At 42.4% G+C, this 24,182-nt stretch overlaps 1 protein-coding gene across 4 annotated transcripts in view; it reads right to left on the bottom strand.

Annotated features, from left to right (window-relative positions):
* The window catches only part of LOC306981807 (receptor tyrosine-protein kinase erbB-4-like), a 494,462-nt gene that overhangs the window by 62,062 nt on the left and 408,218 nt on the right, over positions 1 to 24,182 (bottom strand). For all 4 annotated transcript variants that reach the window (XM_079581509.1, XM_079581507.1, XM_079581508.1 and 1 more), the window contains exons 16-17: positions 20,171 to 20,215; positions 14,185 to 14,317 (exon numbers count right to left, since the gene is read on the bottom strand). In XM_079581509.1, coding sequence (XP_079437635.1) covers positions 14,185 to 14,317; positions 20,171 to 20,215 — 178 coding nt within the window. The remainder of the gene's footprint in view (positions 1 to 14,184; positions 14,318 to 20,170; positions 20,216 to 24,182) is intronic.

Below are 24,182 nucleotides of genomic sequence, written 5' to 3'. Positions count from 1 at the left end.
TAAATATCTCAAGTTTAAATAGCATCTCGTCATAGAAGGGGGCGTCGCCGAGGGGGAATATAGAATCTTTAGAGAAACACAATTTTTCACTCTTTTAATCCATTTTCTGGTGGAATATGAACTCATTTACCACATAAAATAACCGTTAGCATTAGCCCGATGCTAACATGTAGCATCAAGTTAGCATGCTCCATTTTTTATGTATTTATGGGCTGTTGAACCACTTTGCTCCTCTCCATGTCTTTGTTTCTTTCTTTAGTAGAAAACTATATTTAGAATTATTTTCTCCCTTAACTGTTTTCAAACATGACCATATATGGGCGATTCCAGAGATGTCGTCTGTATCTATGGTCAATAGTAATTTGACTGTATTCACAAGAACTGTACATTTAAGTGAAATTAAGCCAAATATCAAAATATATCCAATATGAAGCAGATTTTGAATGTTTTGCAACAGAAATGATTACAGATGCTAATTACATTTGACAGAAGGGATCCCTAGTTGTTGGGGAATTTGGGGGTCATGTCCCCAAAACAGAAAATGTTCTATTGGCATAAACGGGAATGAAAGGCAGAAAATGTAGCCAAACTGCATGAATATAAATAGATAAATCAAAGGAGAAAATGAAATGCCCATCTCCGCTGCCTCTCCCTCTGCCTGTTTACTCGCGCATATTAACATCCGCAGCACAGGGCGCGTAAACACATACATGCTCCGATCGATGTCCCTGATCGATACGCGTCTTAATGAGTCCATCAGCCTCACGGGGGCCCGCCCCGCCGCGGTTTATCAGCCATAATCACCCGGCCTATCCGCGCCATCAAACAATATAACGAGCGCGTATATCAGGGGGTCGGCAAAGCGGGCTCTCACTCAGGCTGACAGAAACCCATTCGGTACAATGCGCTCCATGCAAGTACAAAGGATGACATTGCCAGCCGCTCGGCAATGACGAGTGGTTTAACGGCAGGTAGTTATGGCCGGGCTGCGAGCGGGAGATAGAAGACACGGGGCCGGACAACATGGAGGTGGAGCATGACATAAAGAGAGGAATGGTGACGGGGAAGTGGAAGAGAAAGGAAGTCCTATTCCCAGACTGTTCGCACTTCTTCTGTGGGGAGTTTATGAGTTCTCCCTGTGGCGGTGGGGTATGTTCGTCTAAATGGAGGGTGGGGACCTCCTGGGGGCAGCTTGGATTTATGACAAGAGGGAGTCAGCTCTTGTGCTGATTTGGGGGGTCACAGCCAACAAAAGTTGCCTCCCACAGGACCTTCCTACACAGCCATGAAAATAAACATAGACACAGAGAAATGCCACTTCATTTAACAACATCTCATTCGATTCTATTTTCTTATTGTCATTAAACAAATGAATCATCAAGACGTTCTTGGCTGTTGTCAACCACTGACCACATTTAAGCTGAGCACAGATTGCATAATTTTTTTTCAGTCTTAAAGGAACAGGCCACCGTTTTTCCATACTGAGATATGTTCTTACCTGAGCTTAGACAAGTTGATGCGTACCTGTCTGGTCTTTGTGCTTGCCCCAAGTCACGCACAATGAGCAAAGATGTTGTTGGCATTTAGCTTCTCCCAATGTATTCATATGGCTCCAAATGGGGTGAGGTTAGAAGTGACCGAGCTCTTCCACGGGCACAAAGACTAGACAGGTACGTATCAACTCAGCTAAGCTCAGGTAAGAACATATCTCAGCATGGAAAAACGGTGGCTTGTTCCTGTAAGATATTTTGTGAAGAATGGGGGGAGCTTGTAAGTGTAGTGGGGAACTCTGCTTTGTAGCAACAGGCCCCTGATTCCGATGGTCAAGAGTAGCTAAGCAGGACGAGGGGGGTGATCTGGACATGGAAAAGAAAGCCCCGCTGCTCAATTTGTTTCAATCAAAACTCCCCGGTTCGAAGCTAGACCTTTAATCATTCATCCCCAAACGTGTGTTTTCTTTTTCCATTCCGTCCACATCGCCTCCGTCAGCCCGGCATTTGGGCAGTAACGTCTCAGCGCATCTCATCTGCAAATTACCACAAAACCATCAATTTAGCCAAGCAGGACACACAGAAAAAAAAACCCATCAACACCGCGCATAACAGCACACGGACGCGGTCATCGGCGGCAGCAGATGTTGACCGGCTTGTGTTTGTATCCTCTCATTAGGACGGCGGGGAAAAAAAAAAAAAACAACCAAAAAATTAGGCTTAGGTCCACTGTTTCTCGTCTAAACTTGCCAATCCACTTTATTTAGCTGCTAATAACACGCCGCGCTGTGCCAAATGAGCTCCGGCGGCGGCGGGATGGAGAGGACCGCGACGCTTCATTGGGCAAATAAGTGGTGCGCGGGAGCCCCGAGCTAGCATACATTCACCGAATTACTGGCTATTGAATAAGTAAACAGCGGCTAGCAGCGTCAACACGGGGAGCGGACCTGCGGGTGGCCCATTTATGTGTTTATTTGGAAGAAAACAGGGTATTTAGTCTGTTAGGGTGTAACATAAATAAAGCATAAGACAGGGGCGTCTGCGCATATTGTCGTGAAAGTCGGCCCTCGCTATCACAGTATCACGCTATCACATTACGGACGCAATATCTGGGTCACAACGAGCAAGAGTATGTCACAGAATCATGGAGGACGTCGATCTGACCGGGGTTTACATGTTTTTGTCAACGCAGCCCAAGATAAAAATGAAAAAAGTTGATAAAATTTTTCTGCGGCCCTCTAGGGGTCCTCAGAGGTATTGCAGGGGGGGCATCAAGTACATTGAAAAAAGACTTAGTTTGAAAGGAAATGTGTCTGTATTTATTAAAGCTTACTAAATTAAAATTGAAATCAGCATTTAGCATACTATCATTATCAGGGCGAGGATAAAATATCGTTTTGCAATATATCGCAATACGTCTTTGTTGTGATACACCTACTGCATTGCAATACTTTTGTTAACTCAGGTATAGAAAAATATGATACAAATGTTTTTGACTTTAAGTTGATATGGTTAACAGAGGTGGTAATGTTACTTTGAAATGAAGTACAAGTAAAACGTAGAGACACGAACAATTACTAAAAGTAAAAGTACTTGGAGAAATATGTGACTTGAGTACTGTGAGTACTTAGTAGCTGTTTTAGCAAAAAAGTCCAAAAGAAAATAGTAAATTTCACGGAAAAAATGAAAAATGGACTCAACTTATTCTACCTTTATCATACCATTTGGAGCTTTCAAAAATGTTTTACTCATGTCTTACTGATATAGATTTGAAAACTCAACTTGTACTTTCTTACTCACATTCATTGAGGCTCCGTTGTGACCCTCTGTATCGGAATACGTATTGTATAGTACCAAAAGTGTATCGTCCTAGCCCTAAACTACTATAGTTTTGATAAGGCCTCATAGCTCCGGCCTAGTGGATAAGCCTGGGGCACATATGGCTGTAGAGGGTTCAAGTCCCAGCTCTAAGGATCTGCTAAAAGTGTCTCTTCACCTTTCTCCCTGTGCTTTCCTAATTAAAGGCGCACTGCGTAACATTTGGATAATTACTAAACATGGCCCTAATGAGCAGCTCGACTCATCAAAGTAGCGACCGCCGCTACAAATGGTAGAAACGATCATCTTGACAACGAATGTTTAACTTTGTTGTTTGTTGTTAGTCAAGATTTAATACATTCAATTAGGAGAATCAGTTTTTTTTTTTTGTATTTTGTTGTTTGAGTCAGTGTGAGGTTTAAACTGTTAGAGATAGAGGTCCAAGATCTTTCCACACTTCCAAAACACACTCAAACACGGGATGATTTGTGGAGATTTACTTTCACTATCTACCACTAAGAAATGGGTACAGGAACTTGAAAGTAAATCACAGAGAACATCCATTAAAATAAAATAAATTTTAAAAACCTCAAACTGTTTCTGTTTTTTTGCCCGTCCTGCTGCACTTTTTTCTCGGCCAAACCTTGAAACATTCGGACCTTGGCGTCGGTGCTTAAGCCAAAGCAGAGAGCGCGTAGAGGAAATTATGCGCGGGCCTCGTCCCCATCGATCCAGCCTTGACCGGAGCCGGTTTGATGGTGGTGTCTCGTGCACCCATCGCCCACGGGCTGCTTTTGGACCCCAGTGCAGCTACATGGATGCACACACGGGAGGGATGTGACTGCACTGGTTCACATTAAGCGGATTACAGTCGTCAATGCAGGGGCCGAGGTCTCTCTGACTGAGGAAAGGTTTTACTGTGGTCAGAAGATGAAGCTGGTCGCAGTCCCTGGTCCTGCAGCGCTTCAGTCTCTGAGTCCCAGCCGGATCCACTGTGCAGAGAAACACTGACCAACAAGCCCAGCTCTTCTCTGCAGCTTGTGTAAGAGCAGAAAGAGAGGACGGGGAGAGATAAACTCAGCTTTAGCTCATTAGCAGCAGCTGCATTAACGGCACAGTCAGGACTGTCGGGTTTATGCAAATGAGCCTTGTGGACTTAAAGTTGTGTTTGTAAATGAAAAGCTGCCTCCATTTAGGCCATGTTGTTACAATAACATTTGTGCGGCTTTGTGTGCTGGTACATGACTTCTCCTGATCTGTCCTGTTTAACCTGTCGACGAGCGGCGGGTCAGTGTCGGAGAGGGACAAACAGATTTTGTTGGTCTAACGGACAGAAGACGTAAAAATAACGCACACAGAAATAAGTGATAGATCTTTTCCCCAGTTTGTATTGGGCATACGGCAATCCTGCAGGCTTTCTATTGCTTTTACATTGTTGAAGGGACTATACATTTAAAAATGTAAAAATTATGTATTTTCCTCCCTCTACATGTTCCAGCCATGTCCTAATGTGTAGAATGAGCTCAGACCTGTTCACCACAACTGCCTCTACAATCCTGCAATGCCGAAGTGCCGTCATGCACGAGCTTAATATAGAAGGTGCAGTTAGACATATGACCTAAGGTGGTAGTCTCTTTAAGGCTGCACAATATACCAAAAATATCATAAGGCGATATTAGGTGATGCAATATCCGCGACATCATTACAGTCTTCATTGGACTGAGATCGACTTCTTTGCAAACAACAACAACAGAACTTAAACATGTTTAAAAGTTCATATGTAGTTAAACATGTGCTAACTCTGAGTTCAATTTTACACATTTTTTGATGAGCTGCTGAAAAACATGCGATTTGTGTTTAAATAGAATATAACATACCATGTTAAAATATCGCAATATAGTTATAGCAACATTGCACCGCCATATTGCATATCGCAAGCAGTGTTGGGCAAGTTACTTAAAAATGTTAATATATTCTATATTTGTGATTGCAGCTTTAAAAATGTAGTATGTTTGTATTCCATATTTGCTGTTTTAAAAATGTAGCTGAGATACACTACTTTGAGTTACTTTTGAGTTACTTTTTCGCAAAATCTAAGCTGAAAATAGTAAAAATGCCCCATTCTCTCGTGTTTTGTTTTGACGACATTAACTACAGACTGCACATCTTCTACAACAACCTCCAACTTGATTTGGTGCTGCATTTTATTTGGGGGGAGTTTGGCATTTTTTCGTTCTTTCATTAAATATTTTTGTTTAGTTTAGTATATTGGTTTATTTGGTAGAGATGATTGTATCTGTTCAGCTCAGAGAGGACTCGCTTGTATCAAAAGTCAATGTAATCGAGACCTTGTAATTTATTATGTTATGTAAATGTATATTGAATTGAACATGGGGTTGGCACTTATAAGCTCATTGCTTCAGCCGACTCCATTTTGAGCATCCACACTGTATGATTTTGGAAGATAAAATGAATGTGAAATTGCTCCCTCCCAAAAAAAAGACAGTGCATGTTAAAGGGGCTCGATGCAAGTTAACCATTTTATACTCACTGCTGCCACCTCAGGTCATACGTGTAACTGCACCTTCTATTTTAAGCTTGTGCATGACGGCACTTCAGACCCGAAATAACACCTTTCTGAGTGACAGTGCAGGATTTCAGAGGCAGTTGTGGTGAACAGGTCTGAGCTCATTCTACACATAAGGACATGGCTGGAACATGTGGGCAAGGCCGTGGGAACCCAGGGTGCTGAGGGCTCTGCAGCACCCCCTGGTGGATAGTTTGTGAACTGCAGGCAATATCAACCCCTTAACTCCCACCTGAACCAAACACATTTTCTCCAGCTTTACCCCAGTCCAAAAGCTTCTGGAAAAAAGGTGTGAAAATATCGACAAAACTGAGACGAAAACAAGGATGAAAATGTGAAAAAAAGTGAGAAAACATTGACGAAAAAGTGACAAAAAATTGACAAAAATTGACAAAAAAGTGAGAGAAATTTGACAAAAAAATGAGAAGAAATGGACGAAAAAAAGATAAGAATTAGACAAAAAAAGTGACAAATAAAGTCACGAAAATTTGACAAAAATGAGACGACTGCCCAACAAAAAAAGTGATGAAATAAAAAACTGATGTGAGGAAAAAGATCAATTTAGTTTTGTAGGTCTTTCAAATGAGGCGTTACACTGGCCTACACGATTTGGGTAAAGCGGAACTGGAGAAAATGCTCTCGGTTCAGGCGGGAGTTAAGAGGTTAATATATAGGATTTGTGCACAGAAAAAGTATTTTTGGGGTACATTTTGTCCCTCAGCGCCCCCTAACTAAAACATCTTCCCACGGCTCTGCATGTAGGGGGAGGAAAAAACTGAATTTTGTCATTTTTAAACTCTGTATAGTCCCTTTAATGAGCAAGCCACACCGGATTCTAGCCTTGGGTTAATTTCCATTCGTCGTCCCACATGCACACTCTCAAACACACTCATCCATCCCGGCCTGTTGTACATGTTTCTAGTGGTAGGTGAAACCAGTTGTGTGGCGTTTGCGTAGCTAAGTGCTTCGGCTTTAGAAACTGAGCCTCCAACTCTCAGAGATCTAGTAATGACAGTGTAGCTTTTCAAAGTAGCACCAAACATCCGATGCAAGGTCCGTTTCCTCTCCGGTAAATCTCATCGTTCTCCTTTGAACCGGAACCCAGACCTGCCCTTTCCCTTCCCCATTCTCTGTGAAATCTTTTAACTTTTCTCTGTGTTATTGGGCTGTCCACTCAGCTCTGACCTTCTAACATGGACGAGCTCCTTCCTATCCTTTAGACACAGCGAACATGAAAACACGTTGTTCCTCTTTCCACACGCCGGGGCTGAGAGCGACTGCACCCGGCGACCCATCCTTCAGAAAACACGGCCTCGCACGGTTCCGGTTGCCTGGAAACTGCTCGGTACATAAACAAATTCGAGGGGGGGGAAAGAGGCTACATATTGAATGTTAAGACAGAATGGGATGTGGGTGAAGCGGACTGCAGCGGTGAGTTGTTTATGTCCGGTTTGACCGCGCTGAACCGCTGACATCGGCTGAAAAGACACTCTTTGGAGATAATAACGGTGTCGGACAGAAAGCTGCACTCTCGCGTTCCGAGCGCAGTGTTATGGGCTTTTATTAACAGGTCCAAGTAAACAAACCCAAACGTACAATTTGGATTTTGAGATGAGGTCAGTAAGGTAGAGTATATAGATCATGTGTTCTGCCTTTGGAGCTACAGCGATAATCGAAGAGACTGGCAGAACAGACTCTGTGACCCACATGAAGCTAAAGCGTGCTATGGCGCTGTGAAGAACACACTTTGAGCCCAGAGCTGGTCCGGTGATGGATCGTGGGCTTTAAAAATGAGGAGGACAAGCCGTATAACTAATTCAAGGCGAGACACTGCAGGTGAATGGGGAGAAAACAAAAAACAAACTACAGATATCAATTTGAAACTTTTGCTGAACATTATTTATGTAAATATGAGAAAAAAGTGTGTCGCAAGTTTTCTGTCAATTTATGTTTTCGTATAAAAATAAGGCATTTTGTGCATAAAAATGTTTCTAAATTTTTCAGCAACAAAATCTAAATAATGGACAGACTCAGATTTAAATGTGTGGTTTTATTTTACTGACATATTAGTAACCAGTGTTGGGCTTTACTATTGTAATATATTCTATATTAGTGATTACAGGTCTAAAAATGTAAAAAAAAAATATTCCATGTTACTATTTCAAAAATGTAGCAGAGTTACACTACTTTGAGTTACTTTTTGGCAAACTATAAACTGAAAATAGTAATAAAACCACCGAGCAAAAGTGCAGTCAGAGATGTCCTTTTATTTCACTTTCCCCCATTCTCTTGTGTTTTGACATTAGCTTCAGCTAACTGCAGATCTCATACGCCGGTGTGCAACTTGATTTAGCATTTTGTTTGGGCGGAGTTTGGCACTTTTTTGTTGCATTTATTTAAATGCTCTTGTAACTTGAGGTACTTGAAATATAATGACTAATATACTCCTGTATTTTCAGTAAGCAACATGTTATATTCCCTAGTTACTGAAAGATGAGTAATGCTCTATATCAAGGTGTGTATAAGGTATTAACAAGCATTAATAATACGCTTGTAAAGTATTAACACACTGCTTAGACTTTTATCTGTTAATACACTAATAGGCCATTAATAATACGCTTATTCATAGCCAACCCTAAACCTAACCCTAATGCTTACTAATATGTAAAGAGCACACCTTAATCTAAAGCAACACCGAAAAATGTTATATATTTGTGTAACTCATTACTTTTGTAATAAAGTAAAGACTTGAGGAAAGAGGAGCTAATCATAAGGGAAAATATCTGTAAAAACTCCAATGTTGCCTTGTTTTTTTGTGGGTTTAAAGCTGAATTAATCAGGCTTTGAATTAAATATTAAATGATCCCTGTGACAAAAGTTTTCCTCCACTCTTTCATACCCGGCATCTCACAGAAGGAAAAACGCCATATTTGGATTGTAGCGTCATCACAGACACCCTTCACAGGACACGTGGACGTAAAATCTGTCAATATGAGGCTACTTCCGGTTATCTCGGCCTAAAACAAGCATCGTACAGGGTAAGTTTTGTCATTTTTATACTCTGACTTAAAAACTAAGATGCTAAAGGTGCACTATGCAACGTTTTATGTGGGAAAAAAAACAAAATTTGCGCATATTTGGCCTTTCAGTGACTTAGTGGCATTATGGGTGCAGCATGGTACCTTTGCTTTCCCTCACAGTGGCCTTTATGACAATACAGGATCAATTGTTTTTCGGGGAGGCCACTATTTGACAGTAAAAGTTACATAGTTCACCTTTAAGGGAGGAAATGATCTAAAAATCTCCACTTCGAACATCAATGCTTTCACCTGCTGTGTCTCGTCAGTGTTTGCCAAATACTACAACATATATCTTGATGATCTACACAACGCGATGCTCGGTGACGCTAACCCCACTGAAAACGCATCACGCTCTCTCCATGGCACTATTTTAAAGTCACTTTGTTTACACACGATAAAAGGCTCCGTCGTCAAAGAAAGCCCCGAATCAAGGAGTAAAACAGCTTTGTTTTCCGTGTGTGTGAGTCAGAACCGTCTTCTTGAAATGGAAATAGCGCGGGACACTTTTTTTTTCTTTCTTTTTGACAGCCCATACAAGCTGCTTCATTTTTCAACTCAACAGGTTAGCGATCTGTGGAAGACGGATTTGAATAGAACCGGGGGTGGGGTGTGGGGGAGCCTTCGCCGTCCCTGGAATCCCTTCCGCCAGACAAGCTTGATCTCCCGGTTCTGCTTTTGAATGCAGAAGCTCCACACATGCAAGCTATCGCAGGGTTTTATCGGAGAGAGGAGAGGAGCCGCAGACTGCAAGCAGAGCACTTTTTTCACCCCCCCTCCCAATATGAGAGCGCCTACAGCATTTCAATGGAGCGCTAACAGAGGGAGAGGAGACTGTGTGTGATGGAACGCGAGTATTTCTGTGGGCTTATGAGAGCTGACAAGAAAATTGAGTCTGCGCGAGGGAAGATTTTCAGGATTTTTTCTTTTTTTTTTTTTTTGCAAGGAAATTGGAATATAGAAAAAGCGGTGATCTTGCAGTTAATGGCTTTGGGTGAACCTCATTTCCTCTGCTAAAGCGTGCCTGCGGTAGGGTTTTTTCTTCCTTGAGAAATTGTGTTTACTTTGGTGGAACCTGGAATCTTGAAGTACTGAATCGTCGGTGATCAGTCCTGCACTTAGACTGTGTTCATCATAGCGCCGATGATTTATTAGCTTGCAGTTAAGGGTAAAACTGGAGGCTTGTATTTTGTTTTTTACGGACATGCAAATTCCCGCGACCTCCGGGGCCTGGTTTGATGGGAGATTGTTTGAGGGAATACCCGTTTGTTTTCACTGTTCTATGTCAGCAGCCAGCAGAGGGCGCTCCGGCTCCTTACCATAGAAATAAAAAGGAGAAGCAGAGTTCAATACTAACGTACGCAGACAGTTAGCAAGCGAGCTAATTCGGGAAAGCATGGATTATTTAAGATATTTTTTGGGAGTTTTTGAAGGATTTTTAACCCCAAATAATGTGTAGCCTCAACCGAGCACAGTTTTTTTCCAGTTTGGCTTTACCCAAATCTAAAACCTTCTCAAAAAAAGTGTCAAAATAGCAACAAAACAAAATGAAAAAACATAAAGTTTGGTTGGTTTATTGGTATATTTGGTCCGAACAGTGCATGTTGATGAACATACGTGGGTCTCATGCATGTAAACAAGCCACACCGGATTGTAGCTTTGGGCTAAATTTCATCCGTCGTCCCCCATGCGCACTCTCATACACTCATCCTGGCCTAGTGTACATGTTCTTAGTGGTAGGGGAAACCGGAGCACCTGGAGGATGCCTAAGCAGACAGGGGGAGAACATGGAAACTCCACACAGAAAGGCCCCGTCCAGGTGGGAATCGAACCCGGGACCTTCACAAAAAGACTTGATACATGTGTGTAATAGCATGGAACCTTTACTTTCGATCACTGTGGCCTCTACAACGCTCAATCATTTTCCGTAGGGTAGGTTTTCTTGGATGGAATGTATGCGTAGCCATGGAGACCGATGAAAGCCTAACCAGACACTTAAGGAATACAATTGGAGCGTCATAGAGGAATGGAAAGTAAAGGTGCCATTCTAACCACTCATACAGCCACTGGGTCACACAGAAAGTTCTATAATGCACCTTTTACTTTCTTAAAACATCACTAACAGTAGGTCGCCTTTAGGTTCTGACACCTGTAGTGTTTAAAAAAAAATCCCTATTGTAGCTTTGCAAAGACGGCCCAAGACTCCTTTGACCCGGAGACGGCCCTGCCCTCATCTTTTTTTCTCCAACTGCTGTATTTTTGTAGCATCTTTTATTTTATTTTTTTTACCTCGAACCAAAAAGAAAATCACAGCCTTCCCACAGTCTCCCACCGCTTCCTTTTGACCCCTGAAACAAATTGCTTTTTCGCAGCGAGGCGCACACCGCCGCGGCGCCGGACTCGCAGTGCCACAGGTAACAAAAAAAAACACCCGGGCCCCGACCTTCGATCCCGGCTCAATGAAGCGGGACTAATGCGCTCGGAGTCGCCGCGGTTTGCGGTGCCGGCCGGCGACACGTTTTGCTGACCTGATCTCTTCCCCGGGAGCGGCGCCGCGGCGGGGGCGAGGGGAGCGGGGTTAGAAGGGACAGCAATTTAGGGTCACCGCACGAGAGGCGAAAGACTACGAACACAGACGGGAGCCAGAGAGAATTCAAAGACACTCTAAGCCGGCGGTCTCCGAGGGCTTCCCCAGCAAATTGGACTCAACAAGCTTACGAAGGAGTGGATCTGAGGAAAGCTGAGGTCATTTAAAAAAAAAGTTAAGCAATGTGAGAGATCGCAATCAACCTATCACAAAGAGTCCAGTAATGTGAAATGTCAATAGTGGAACAGCTTTGGCCAACATGTGTTCATTTTGTGATAAAGTGGTCACAGGGGAAGACTCGAATATATGTTTTTGAAGATTGCAACAAGCTTAAAAGCTCCCCAAAAGAGTCCATTTCGCTTAATTACGCCATTAACCATAAACCATTTCAAACCATTTTCGTCTGGCCTTGAAAGGTCACTCACGCCTCCATCATTGGCTCCTGGTTCGTTCAGGGTGGAGTTTAAGGTCCCGTTATTCATGTTTAAGGCCATCGTTGCACTGGCCCCTGGCCGACCTCACCGAACTGGTAACTATCCATCAGAAAGTCAGGAGTCTCTTCCAACCACACCTCTTTGGTTTTTCCCAGTTCCAATTACAAGAAGTTTGGCAACCTCTCTTGGCCCCAAGTTGTGGAACTCACGTCCTGGATATCTGAACAGTTACTTAGCTAAAAGTTTTCACATCTCAGTTAAAAACACATTTTTTCTGGCTGGCTTTTAATTAATGGGCGAGGAAAGCCCTTATCTTTGGTCCTCATGGTGGGGGAGCTGACATGGCTGTAAAAGCCTGGCTCCAAAGATTATTTCTACAAATCGCTATGACCTGTGTGACAACGCTGGGGTAGGTGTCACATTTTTAACCACACTGTTTTTTGTATATTAGAAATAAAAAGTGGAACTCTATGATTGACAGGCTCTGGAGCACTGTAGAGGCTCGTAGCGGGTCCGCTGGGTGGGGCTTCCCGCCTTTTTGCCCTTTTAAGGAACAGGTTTCGTAGGAGGAGATAAAGCAGCCATGTTAATTTAACAGACCACACAGGATCATTACTATGAATGGGGCTGAATGGAACCGACCGATCTCTATTATGTAGATCTATTTTAAAGGAACGGGCCACCATTTTTCCATACTGAGATATGTTCGTACCTGAGATTAGATGAGTTGATGCATACCTGTCTGGTCTTTGTGTGTGCGCTCTGTCTCGCACAACGACCAAAGATGTTGTTAGCATTTGGCCTCTCCCAGTATATTTCTACAGCTCCAAACAAGTTGCCTGGCTCTGCCATACTCTTCCCTGTCCATTCCACGCAGGGAATTAGTCTGGTCACGGAGCAATTGGAGCAGTTTGAAGGGGCGGGCCTAACGCGCACAGATTGTCAGTGAAATAAACCAATTAGCGATTAGCGGACGTGACGACAGCTGTGTCCAATTTAAAAAATCTGAAGTGACTATAAACTCACGCGGAGAACGCGAGGCAAAATCCTTTACTACTTCATCCATGATTAGTTTTGGCTGATGTTAACGTTAATTAAACTAAAAACATAGAGGTGCAGCGAGTGACGTAACCTTCTCATTTCTCTGTGATGGTCGTGATTGGTTCGGCTAGGCCTTAGCCGCCAATCAACAACTGGTTTACCGTGCGTGGCCAGACCCACTTTCTCACTTTCTTGTAGAAAGAAGGTGGGTGTGGTTTATCAGGCTACCAAACAAGGGTGAAGTTGGAAGCTACCACCCTCTTCCACGGGCACATACAAAGACCAGACAGGTACTCATCAACTCGTCTAAGCTCAGGTAAGAACATATCTCAGTATGGAAAAACGGTGGCCTGTTCCTTTAATGAACAGTCTTCCTTACTATGAATGGAGCTGAATGGGACCCACTGATCTCTATTATGTAGATTTATGCTTTTAACACCGAACCAGTGACTCGACTGCTGTTGTTTTTATGTCATTCGTGTTTTATTGATGTTATTTTATTCTGTGACTTGTGTATTTTACTTGAAAGCCCGTTGTGCACCCTTTGGCTGTCTTAAGATGCTATACAAACAAAATTTGATTAATTGATTGAGTCATAGATAAACATTGCAACTTCGATTTATACGCAGTATGGAGTCATTTCTCGTGCATGCTGCTGACATCGTGCACATGCGAACACTACGTTATGTCGAAACGCCCCTTCAGATTGAAACGGCCTGTGAGCACATTACATTTGTTTACAATCCCTCCCCCGACGGACGTTTTTTTTTTCTGGATGCGCGTTTGCATTTTCGCTTGTTTTGCCAAATGATCGTTTTGTTTCCTGGCACTTTCGCGGCTCTCCCCGGGCGAGTTATGAAGCCGTTCCCGCCAGATCCGCGGCGTCAGTGTACAAAAGGCTGTGTGTCTTTGTACTCTCATGACTTACGACGTGTTTGAAGAGCGGCACGCAGTCATTCAAAGAGAATTTCCTAGAGAGGAGCGCGGATCTGAGGCAGGATTCAACTTGTAACGCGTCAAAATAAGAAAAATCACCGCCATTCAAGCGCTCGACATTTTCGTCAATCACAGCAGAGTTTGTTGGTTGTGAACTTTTTTTTTGTTTGAACACCAGATACGGCTAAATGTCTAAACTCACGTATTTACGTACCTCGGTCTCCAGGAAGCGGCGCAGCGCTCTCTTCTTCTTGATGCTTTTGCGCCGCACGTACACCGCCACGCTCAGGGCCAGGATCACCATCAGGAACAAGCTGCCGATAATGCCCGCCGCGATCAGGGGAGTCCTGTACGTACGGCCAGACGGAGGGAGAAACGTGGTCAAATTTGACAAAGTTTTCAAAAAGATGGATAGTATCATCATTGGTTCAAATAACAATGTGTTTTATTATTATTTCACCTTTTTATTGGTGTTGCTGAAGTGTATGTATGAATGCTGACATAATTGAAAATAGTTACTTTAAGAATAACGTTACTTTAAAGGGGCTAGATGCAAGTTCGCCATTTTATACTCACTACTGCCACCTCAGGTCAAACGTGTAACTGCAGCTTCTATATCAAGCTCGTGCATGACGGCACTTCAGACCCGAATTAACAGCTTTTTGAGTGACAGTGCAGGATTTTAGGGGCAGTTGAGGTGAACAGGTCTGGGCTCATTCTACACCTTAGGACATTGTTGGAACATGTAGGGGGAGGAAAATACATAATTTTGAAATTTTTAAACTCCGTATAGTCTCTTTAAGATAACTTTACTCCAGTAGAGGTGAAAAGTAGTGACCCAAATAATTATAAATATATAAATTATATATAAAGTACTGCAAGTACTGAGTAAATGTTTGAGTGTCAACGTTTGATTCATGTTTCAGTAGTGACGTAAATTGAGAAACTACACTGCGTTCCAAATTATTATGCAAATGACATTTTTCGAAGATTTTCTAAATTGTCAACTCAAATGAGAGTCAGCATAATTTTCAAGTCTTTAACTGGTAGAGGATCATTTAAATGTGGTGGAAAAAATTTCCTAGTGATAACAGTATTTTTTTCACAAATAAATATAGTAAAAACCTTAAAATCCACTGTTCCAAATTATTATGCAACTCATCGTTTCAATACATGTTAAAGCTTGTAATTAACTGAAAATGGTCATTTGTTGAATTTGTAGCTTTAGGTCATATTTACTGAAATCAGAAGCTATTTTAATCCAAAAAAATATTAACAGGTCAAGTTATACAGTATTTTACCATAGGAGCCCTTGTGTGAGAGCAGCTTCAAAATTCTTAAATCCATTAAACTTGTGAGTTTTCTGCTTGGATTTCTTTGTAGGATGTTAGAATAGCCTCCCAGAGCTGCTGTTTGGATGAAAACTGCCTCCCACCCTCATAGAAGTTTTTTTTTTTGAGACTTTATAGTCTGGAAAATACGGTACATGTACATATTCTAGATGTCAAAATCAAGATTTTTTCCTTAAAGATTTACTCACAGTAGCACGAGTTACTATTTGTTTTTACTCAATTAAGAGTAATAGAATATACAATTCTATTAGTAAAGAATGAGAATAAGTAGAATGAGGATACTTCATTAATATTACTCAAGTAGAAGTAAAAAGTATGGTATGAATAAACTACTTGCAAAAGCACAATCGCTTCAAAGTATGTGTACTTGAGTAAACTGAGCACATAATTATAGCAGGCTAACATTGTTAACTAGCAAACACTGAGTCGCTTTCAACCTTTGTGGTGAAATTCAAAGCTCCAAACAAGCCAGTACAGATGACAGCTTAAACAACCCTTCACAACAATGGAAAACTCTGGTAGGACTGAGATTCAGCTCGAAGCAAGCTGTACACATCCAACTGTATTGTTTAAAGGGGAAAGGTGGATAATAATGAATACCTTACAGTAACCCAGCGGTTAGTGATCTATTTTATATTACTTTCCATCCAGGTGGCCTCTGGGACAATCTAGGATCAATTGTTTTTTGGGGTTTCTGGTGGGGGTTTCTCTGCTGAAGGACACATCTCATCAATATCCCATCAGAAACCTTAAAAAACAATTGATTCTGGAGCATCCTAGAGGAAAGTAAAGGCTCCACGTTAACCACATACAGCCACAGGGTCAATGAAAGGTCCCATATGCACAAATATCAACTTTTTTCCCCGTATGAAAAGTTACACAATGCACCTTTAAACAATAAAAGCGGGAGCATATCCATTTTAAGTAGTTAGCTGTGGTCCAAACGCATTCCTAGGTTTCTTAGTGTGTTTGTTATTATATACAGTACTGTGAAAGACTCGATTGTTACCAATGCCAAATATCTTGCTTGTTCACGGTCAATATAAAGCATTCGTAAGTAAATACACAGCACACGTTTTTATTTTTCATAAATCTCTGCTTTACGCATACTGAAGGACAAAGCACTTTTTATTCCACCACTAAAAAACAGACCAAAGTGTAGGACCTTCATGTGCATGTTTTTAGTTGTCCTTAAAGGAGTTATTTCTACAGAATTGCTTTTTGATGATTAATAATATCTATTGAACCTTTTAAATAGACGGGAGGTCATATAATGTACCTAATCAACGTACTGTATGAAGGTAAGGTTCCATTAGCACTAAACTATAGGTCAATTTCATGGAAAAAGTAATAGCTACCATTTTCCTGGAAGATAATTCATTCTGAAATCGTAATTGCGTTTTTTTTTTTTTCATGTTTGAGTTGACTTCTTTCTCCAACTCCTTTCACTGCGCTGGTACCCTTTGAAGGAAAAAAAAAGGCTTCCATCACTAGCATGTCCTTGCAACATCTTTGCCACATAAAAATTATAGCAATTTCCCCAGCTTTCCAGATGCTTCTACTTTCCGTCGGTCATTGGGAGAAAAGCTTTTGCAGCGAAGCCTTTTATTACCCCAAGCTAGCCGGCTAAAACTTCTGCCGCTAAAAGCATTCTTACTCTGGAGATGTGCGCTTTACGGGAAAGGTTAGCACACTTTCGCTAGCGCTAATAACATCGCTAATGCATTTGCCATTTACATATGGAAGAATGCAGAGTCACTCTGACTTTTATCTAAGAAAAAAAATACATACCCATCTAGCATGAAGTAGCAAGCTCCTCCAAGCGCATGCTTAAAACCCTATTAGCCACCAAAGCCATTAGCCGCTAATGGAAGAATCGTGTAGCTTATGTAGCTTGGGTGATGCTAAGGTTGACTTTTTTTCCTGCTGGGATCGATTATCCCGAGCGACGCTTCGAGTTTCAAATTTACAAAGAGGTGTAATAAGATAAACAAACCAGTGTTGAATAGTAATAGCGCAGTTTGCTAGGCGGAAAGGTCGGCCCGGTTGCGTGCATGGAGGACAAAAAACAAGCTAGGGGAAGTAAACACGCCGACAAGGGACCTGGAGTACAAAAGGGGATTGTGGCGGCGGAGCTAGGAGAGAGGAGGCAAGGATTTCTCTAATTAGAAGGAAGGATTTTGCAGCAAGGGGTCAAAAGAGGAGGCGAGGGAATAATGGCATTGTCGGTGCAAATAGAAAGACCTCAGAGGACAAGCCATATTCGGATGGTTGAAAAGCACCTTTTTTATGGACTTAGGCATTTGGTGAAGGCCGTAATGAGTTGGTTTAATTGTAAAGATCAGCTCGTTTACGGGCGTCGTAATGGGCTCCGAGTCTGCGGGCTGTTTGGGAAAAGCGGCTGAATGAGGAGTCCGTAAAATAGTCGCAATTTGTACTGTTGGCACGACTGAGTTGAATCCTAATAGGCCCGCTGAATGGTTAAATAGAATAAAAGAATTGGAATGCGGGGACAAATATGCAGAGTCGTTGTAGACTATTAAAAGGATGTTTTGTCGAACGCAGTGAAGAGCACCGTGGTGGGCTGTTGTTTAGTCAAGATAGGGTGACCAGATGTCGATGACTGAAATTTAAGCACATTGTACAGGCAGAGGAAAGTGTAGAAAGGAAATGATGGAGCAAAGCACGGCTGTGAGCCAAAAAGGCCGGTTCCAATGTAACCTTTCTTGGATTTGCTGTAGAAGTCTGTATAGAACAGGTTTGCTGACCGGGGCAAGGGTTGGAGTGTTGTTGTGGACTCTCTCTTAGACAATAATGGAGGTGTTTGGTGTGTGTTGGCCTTTAATCAAGCAATTACTGCTGATGATTCGGGACTAGGAACATTTTTGGAACAATTTGGGATGTCTGGTCACCCAAGTACAAGGCCTTGTTCGGGATCTTGGTCTTTTTTCTTCTTATATGTGTATACTGTATTGATCAAATACCCGGGAGTGATACTGATGCGATAGTGCCAACTCATCCCTAAGAAAATCAAAATGTCTGGAATTTTATACAAAGTTAAGAATGAGTTTGGACTGCGATAAAGGTAAGACAGTCCATTTCCATTTTCAGGTTTTGGGCCAACTACGTACATTCATTCGGCGAAAGGTTTTCAGTCACATCCAAATATTGAATTCTCTGGCTAGTTCTACGTTAGGAAAAGTACCAAAAATTTGACCAAGAAGGATGGGTCAAATGGCAGAGAACTTGATTTTCTCCAACAATCAGCACTGAGGTCAACTCGACACCTTGATACGTACAATAAATCATCGTAGGAATTGAGTCTTTTCTGAAACTTGTCAAGCGATTGCACTGCGAACATTTGAAGGTCGAGTCAGAAGTCCCCTGTATAAATACTTTGGCATTTTGGAAAATTACTGGACTTGTTTTCTTGCGGTGTCAGACAGCAAATCGATACGGCTGTAGTTATATTGGCTTGGAGTCAGGAGACTGCGGGCCTTGCGCAGCTCAAATGGAAGAATTAGGTCTGGTGTCTCGGAGTTTGTTACCTGCAAAGCAATATCGCTGGCGTGGGCGATAACCGAAGTGGAAATAATCATAGCAAACTGAGAAGGAGCAACATACTAAGCCACGGAACAAAAGCGTTTTGTCCAACGGTCCTGAGCAAGAACGGCAATCAAATCCGATCCAGCTGCATTGGCAACAAATGGCGGTTTGTGATACCATAGCGTTTGACACTGTTATTTTATTATTTTTCACTTATTCGTAAAGGTTCATTACTGTGGAGCCAATGTTCACTGATTGTATCTCACGCATGAAGCCCCACATGTGGTTTATGCTAATGCCGGAGATAAGGCCAAGGTGTAGGTGTAGTTTACTATCCAACTGGGACATCTTGAACTCTGCTTTAGACCCAGCTTTCAATCCATCAGGAGCAGGATCTCCAGATCTTTAGGTAGGTTTGCTCAGCTATTAAGATTAGCCTATTCACCCTATTCTGGAAGTTCCCGTGGGCGATGCCATGAATTGTGCCCCTCCCCTTCTCTCCTAACAGTTTACATAGGACTGGAGAAGTCCGGATAAAATCAGTGACTACATGAATATAAAGCCGATTTTAGGCCACGCAGAGAAACGGTGCAGTTTTGACATGTTGTCACCGAGCGGTGAGCACTGGCATTAGTGCTCACCGCCCATGAGCCATGGTTTTATATCCTAACCCCTAAACTGGAGGAGTGGCTACAGCAGAGCCCAGGAAAATCATCAGACAACTCAGGTCAGAAAAGTGCAGTTCTAGGAACAGCAAAGATGCTGCGCAGAACCCTCAAGCTCCCAGGCCAACGGTGGAGGAACCGCCCATGGAGGGGGAGGGTGCTTGTTTTGTTTTATATATATATATATATATATATATATATATATATATATATATATATATATATATATATATATATATATATATATATATATATATATATATATATATATGCAAGGGTCGACAGTTACTTTATACCACTGGTCAACAATCTTTTCATTTTAATTTGATTAAATGTATAAAAATGATTCCCCTTATATACAAAAGGTTTGTAGCCTAAAAGAATACAGAAAGTCTTTAACAAGCCACATGAATAGGTATAGAGAGCTACTGACTGGCGATCCCTGCTGGATGGGGTCTGAACACATGATGTCACTAAACAGTAGTGTTTGAAATGTTTTTAAATTTCAGTTACTGGTGTATTATTGTGAGGAAATCAGTGTAGGATTCTACCAAAAGAAAATACTTTTCTTTGATTTTTGCACCACACAGCAACATAATAATGAAATGTAAATAAACACACACACAGGAAGCCTTACCTGTCCATCATCCCCACGCAGTCCTGCAGCCGCGGCCCCACGCACCTGACGACACAAAACACACTCCATCACACTCCGACACAACTCCAACACTTCAGCTGAAGTTTTCCCGTCTACTTCCGACATTTGCATGATAAAATTGCAGCGATGACACATTTACTGGCCTGGATGTTTCACTGTTACACCCTCTGAATTTTAATGCGTCTGTTCCGAATCACTTTTGACAACTTTGCAGCTAATATTTCTTTTTTTTTTTTCAGCCCCGACAAATCGTTGGCATTTGAAAACTTCTGTATCCAACTTATGTTTACTGCCTCTTGCTCGTTCTTACATCACTATGCGCCCAGAACGCCTTTTTGCGCTGTTGCTTCCTCTGCTGCTGGCCCATATATACTGCAGTGGACAGAAATGGCACAAAGGTGATCGGAACGCCATGTTGTTGTTGGTTTTTTTTTGTTTCTTGCTGAGTAACTAATCGCGCTGGAGGCTATTTTTGTACCAAACAAGGATCGGGGGGTGAAAGGGCGAGACCATAACAAGCCTAGTGGTAAGACATCTTGACACGGACGCCAATTAAAGGAGATGCTTCTTCTTAAATAAAACATTTTTGCACAGGCCGAGGAGAAGCATAGACAGACACAAGTGTATTTTCTGAAAATGTACAGTTCTTCGTCCATTGCCAAAACTATAGATGGTTATTTTTGATTTGATGTTTTTGGTTTAAGCAAAAGAGCCCAGACTTTTAAAATGCTTCACAATGTTTGTATCAACATTAGACTGATTTAGATAATGTAAATCTCCAGGCATAAGGGAGAACCCGTGAACAAGTAAGAAAAGTGTATGAAGTGTGCGGTGAGGGGTTTTACAGCCTTCAAACATAATAATTGTAAAAAATAAAGCTGAATACTTCGCGGATTTCGCTTATTGCGGATTCATTTTAGAATGTAACCCCTGCGATAACCGAGGGAACACTGTATATCACATATTTTAGTATAGGTATCGGGAAAGGTATCATTAAAGTACCGGTATTAAATATATACATATAAGATATTCCCAGCCATAGTTATGATGAAAAATCATACATTCAATACTGCATGCAATAGAATATATTGTATCGCAATATGTATGCATGGTATCGGGCCCTCAGATAGGTATAGGATCGCAATCCAGCCCCTAGTATTAGTAGTGATAGTAATACAGGGTCCGCAGATACCTGTTTCATTTTGTTTTTTCATTTGCAGTGATCTTAACCTCTTACCTTGACCAAGCACATTTTCTCCAATTCGGCATTACCCAAATCTTAAAGCTTATTGATTGAATATAAAACTCATCCAGGCTTCTTCCTCATCATGATTGTCACGATTTCGTCCTTTTGGTTGTGTTTTCATCACGTTATTTTTGTTGCTTTTTTGACATGTTTTGGTCTCATTTTTGTGGCTTGATCACATCACACACAAAAAAAGAAATGCGGCAAAACTTTCAATCTATGTATCCATCTATGTAGCCGGAATAGTGTTGGTGCTATTATTGACTCGCCCCGTCTTCCTCAAACCCTTGGCTCACCATTGTGTGCCGTGGCAGAATGGGATCTGAACGTTTGCTAATTAGCTTCTTGCCGCGCTGACAGCGAGGCCCTCAGATTGCATTCCAAAGCTAGCTTACCGCTCCCCATTTGCCAGCTAATTTGTTGTGTCTTGTGTAGCGCGCTAACAAACACCGCCGAGCAATCAAAAGTGTTCTCTGGAGCCCGTCCCGCCGTCCCTCACTCAAGGAGGCAGAATTAATGACCAGCCAAGCGCTAATCACTTCCTGCTTAGCGCGCGCTTAAAAAGAGGGAAAACAACAGCAAAAAAAATCTATTTTGCTTACGTTGTCGTAGTAGTAGCAGTTGGAATAGTAGGAGTCGGATTAGCGGTATTTGCTCGGTCGGTTGTCTCATGGGTTGGTTGTTGCAGAAATAATATTGTTGATCTCTTTTCCTAAATGTTGTGATGACCAGTTCATAGTAGAAAACAAAGCGTGACGATGGGCTCCAGTCTCACCAAGTTATTGTAGTGTGGCATTATTTTACCAGGAGTCGAAGTGGACCTCCATCATAGACCAATAAAAAATACGTAAAAATTGCGTCAAAAGATGATGAAAACACAACAAAAAAATGACAAAAAAGGGATGGAAATGAACCGACAATAACATGACAACAAAAGTGATGAAAAAGTGACAAACATGTGACGAAAAAAGCGCAACAAAAGAAACAGACGTAAACCAGAAGAAAGCCAGGCGTAGACTAGAAGAAAGCCAGACGTAAACCAGAAGAAAGCCAGACGTAAACCAGAAGAAAGACAGACGTAAACCAGAAGAAAGACAGACATAAACCAGACATAAACCAGAAGAAAGCCAGACGGAAACCTGAAGAAAGCCAGACGGAAAAAGACAGACATAAATCGGAAGAAAGCCAGACGTGAACCAAACGGAAACCAGAAGAAAGCCAGACATAAACCACAAGAAAGCCAGACATAAACCACAAGAAAGCCAGACATAAACCACAAGAAAGCCAGACGGAAACCAGAAGAAAGAAAGCCAGACGGAAACTAGAAGAAAGCCAGACGGAAACTAGAAGAAAGCCAGACATAAACCATAAGAAAGACAGACATAAACCAGACATAAACCAGAAGAAAGACAGACATAAACCAGACATAAACCAGAAGAAAGCCAGACGTAAACAAGAAGAAAGCCAGACATAAACCAGAAGAAAGCCAGACGGAAACCAGAAGAAAGCCAGACGGAAACCAGAAGAAAGCCAGACATAAACCAGAAGAAAGCCAGACGGAAACTAGAAGAAAGCCAGACATAAACCAGAAGAAAGCCAGACGGAAACTAGAAGAAAGCCAGACATAAACCAGAAGAAAGCCAGACGTAAACCAGAAGAAACCCAGACATAAACCAGAAGAAAGCCAGACGGAAACCAGAAGAAAGCCAGACATAAATCAGAAGAAAGCCAGACGGAAACTAGAAGAAAGCCAGACGGAAACTAGAAGAAAGCCAGAAGGAAACTAGAAGAAAGCCAGACATAAACCAGAAGAAAGCCAGACGGAAACTAGAAGAAAGCCAGACGGAAACTAGAAGAAAGCCAGACATAAACCAGAAAAAAACCAGACGGAAACTAGAAGAAAGCCAGACGGAAACTAGAAGAAAGCCAGACGGAAACCAGACAAAAACTACGTCTGGCTTTTCTTCTAGTTTCCGTCTGGCTTTCTTCTAGTTTCCGTCTGGACGCAAACCAGACCTAAACCAGACCTAAACCAGATGAAAACCAGAACGAGATATAAACAAAAATGGAAATGAGAAATGGAGGAAGACTATCGGTCGGCCTCGAAGAGATTCTGGCAAACCATCCGGCGCCTCAGGAGGGGGAAGCAGTGCTTCACCAACACTGTGTACAGTGCGGGTGGGGGGCTGCTGACCTCGACTGGGGATGTCGTCGGGCGGTGGAAGGAGTACTTCGAGGACCTCCTCAATCCCGTCGTCACGTCTTCCAATGAGGAAGCAGAGGCTGAGGACTCGGAGGTGGGCTCGCCCATCACCGGGGCTGAAGTCACCAAGGTGGTGAGAAAGCTCCTTGGTGGCAAGGCTCCGGGGGTGGATGAGATTCGCCCTGAGTACCTTAAGTCTCTGGATGTTGTAGGACTGTCTTGGCTGACACGTCTCTGCAACATCGCGTGGCGGTCGGGGACAGTGCCTCTGGATTGGCAGACCGGGGTGGTGGTCCCTCTCTTTAAAAAGGGGGATCGGAGGGTGTGTTCCAATTACAGAGGAATCACCCTCCTTAGCCTCCCCGGTAAGGTCTATTCCGGGGTGCTGGAGAGGAGGATCCGGCCGATAGTTGAACCTCGGATCCAGGAGGAACAATGCGGTTTTCGTCCTGGTCGTGGCACACTGGACCAACTCTATACCCTTCATCGGGTACTCGAGGGTTCGTGGGAGTTCGCCCAACCAGTCCACATGTGTTTTGTGG

This window comes from Gobius niger, assembly GCF_951799975.1.
Source record: "Gobius niger genome assembly, chromosome: 23".
NCBI lineage: Eukaryota > Metazoa > Chordata > Actinopteri > Gobiiformes > Gobiidae > Gobius > Gobius niger.
This window is presented reverse-complemented; position numbering and strand designations above follow the sequence as displayed.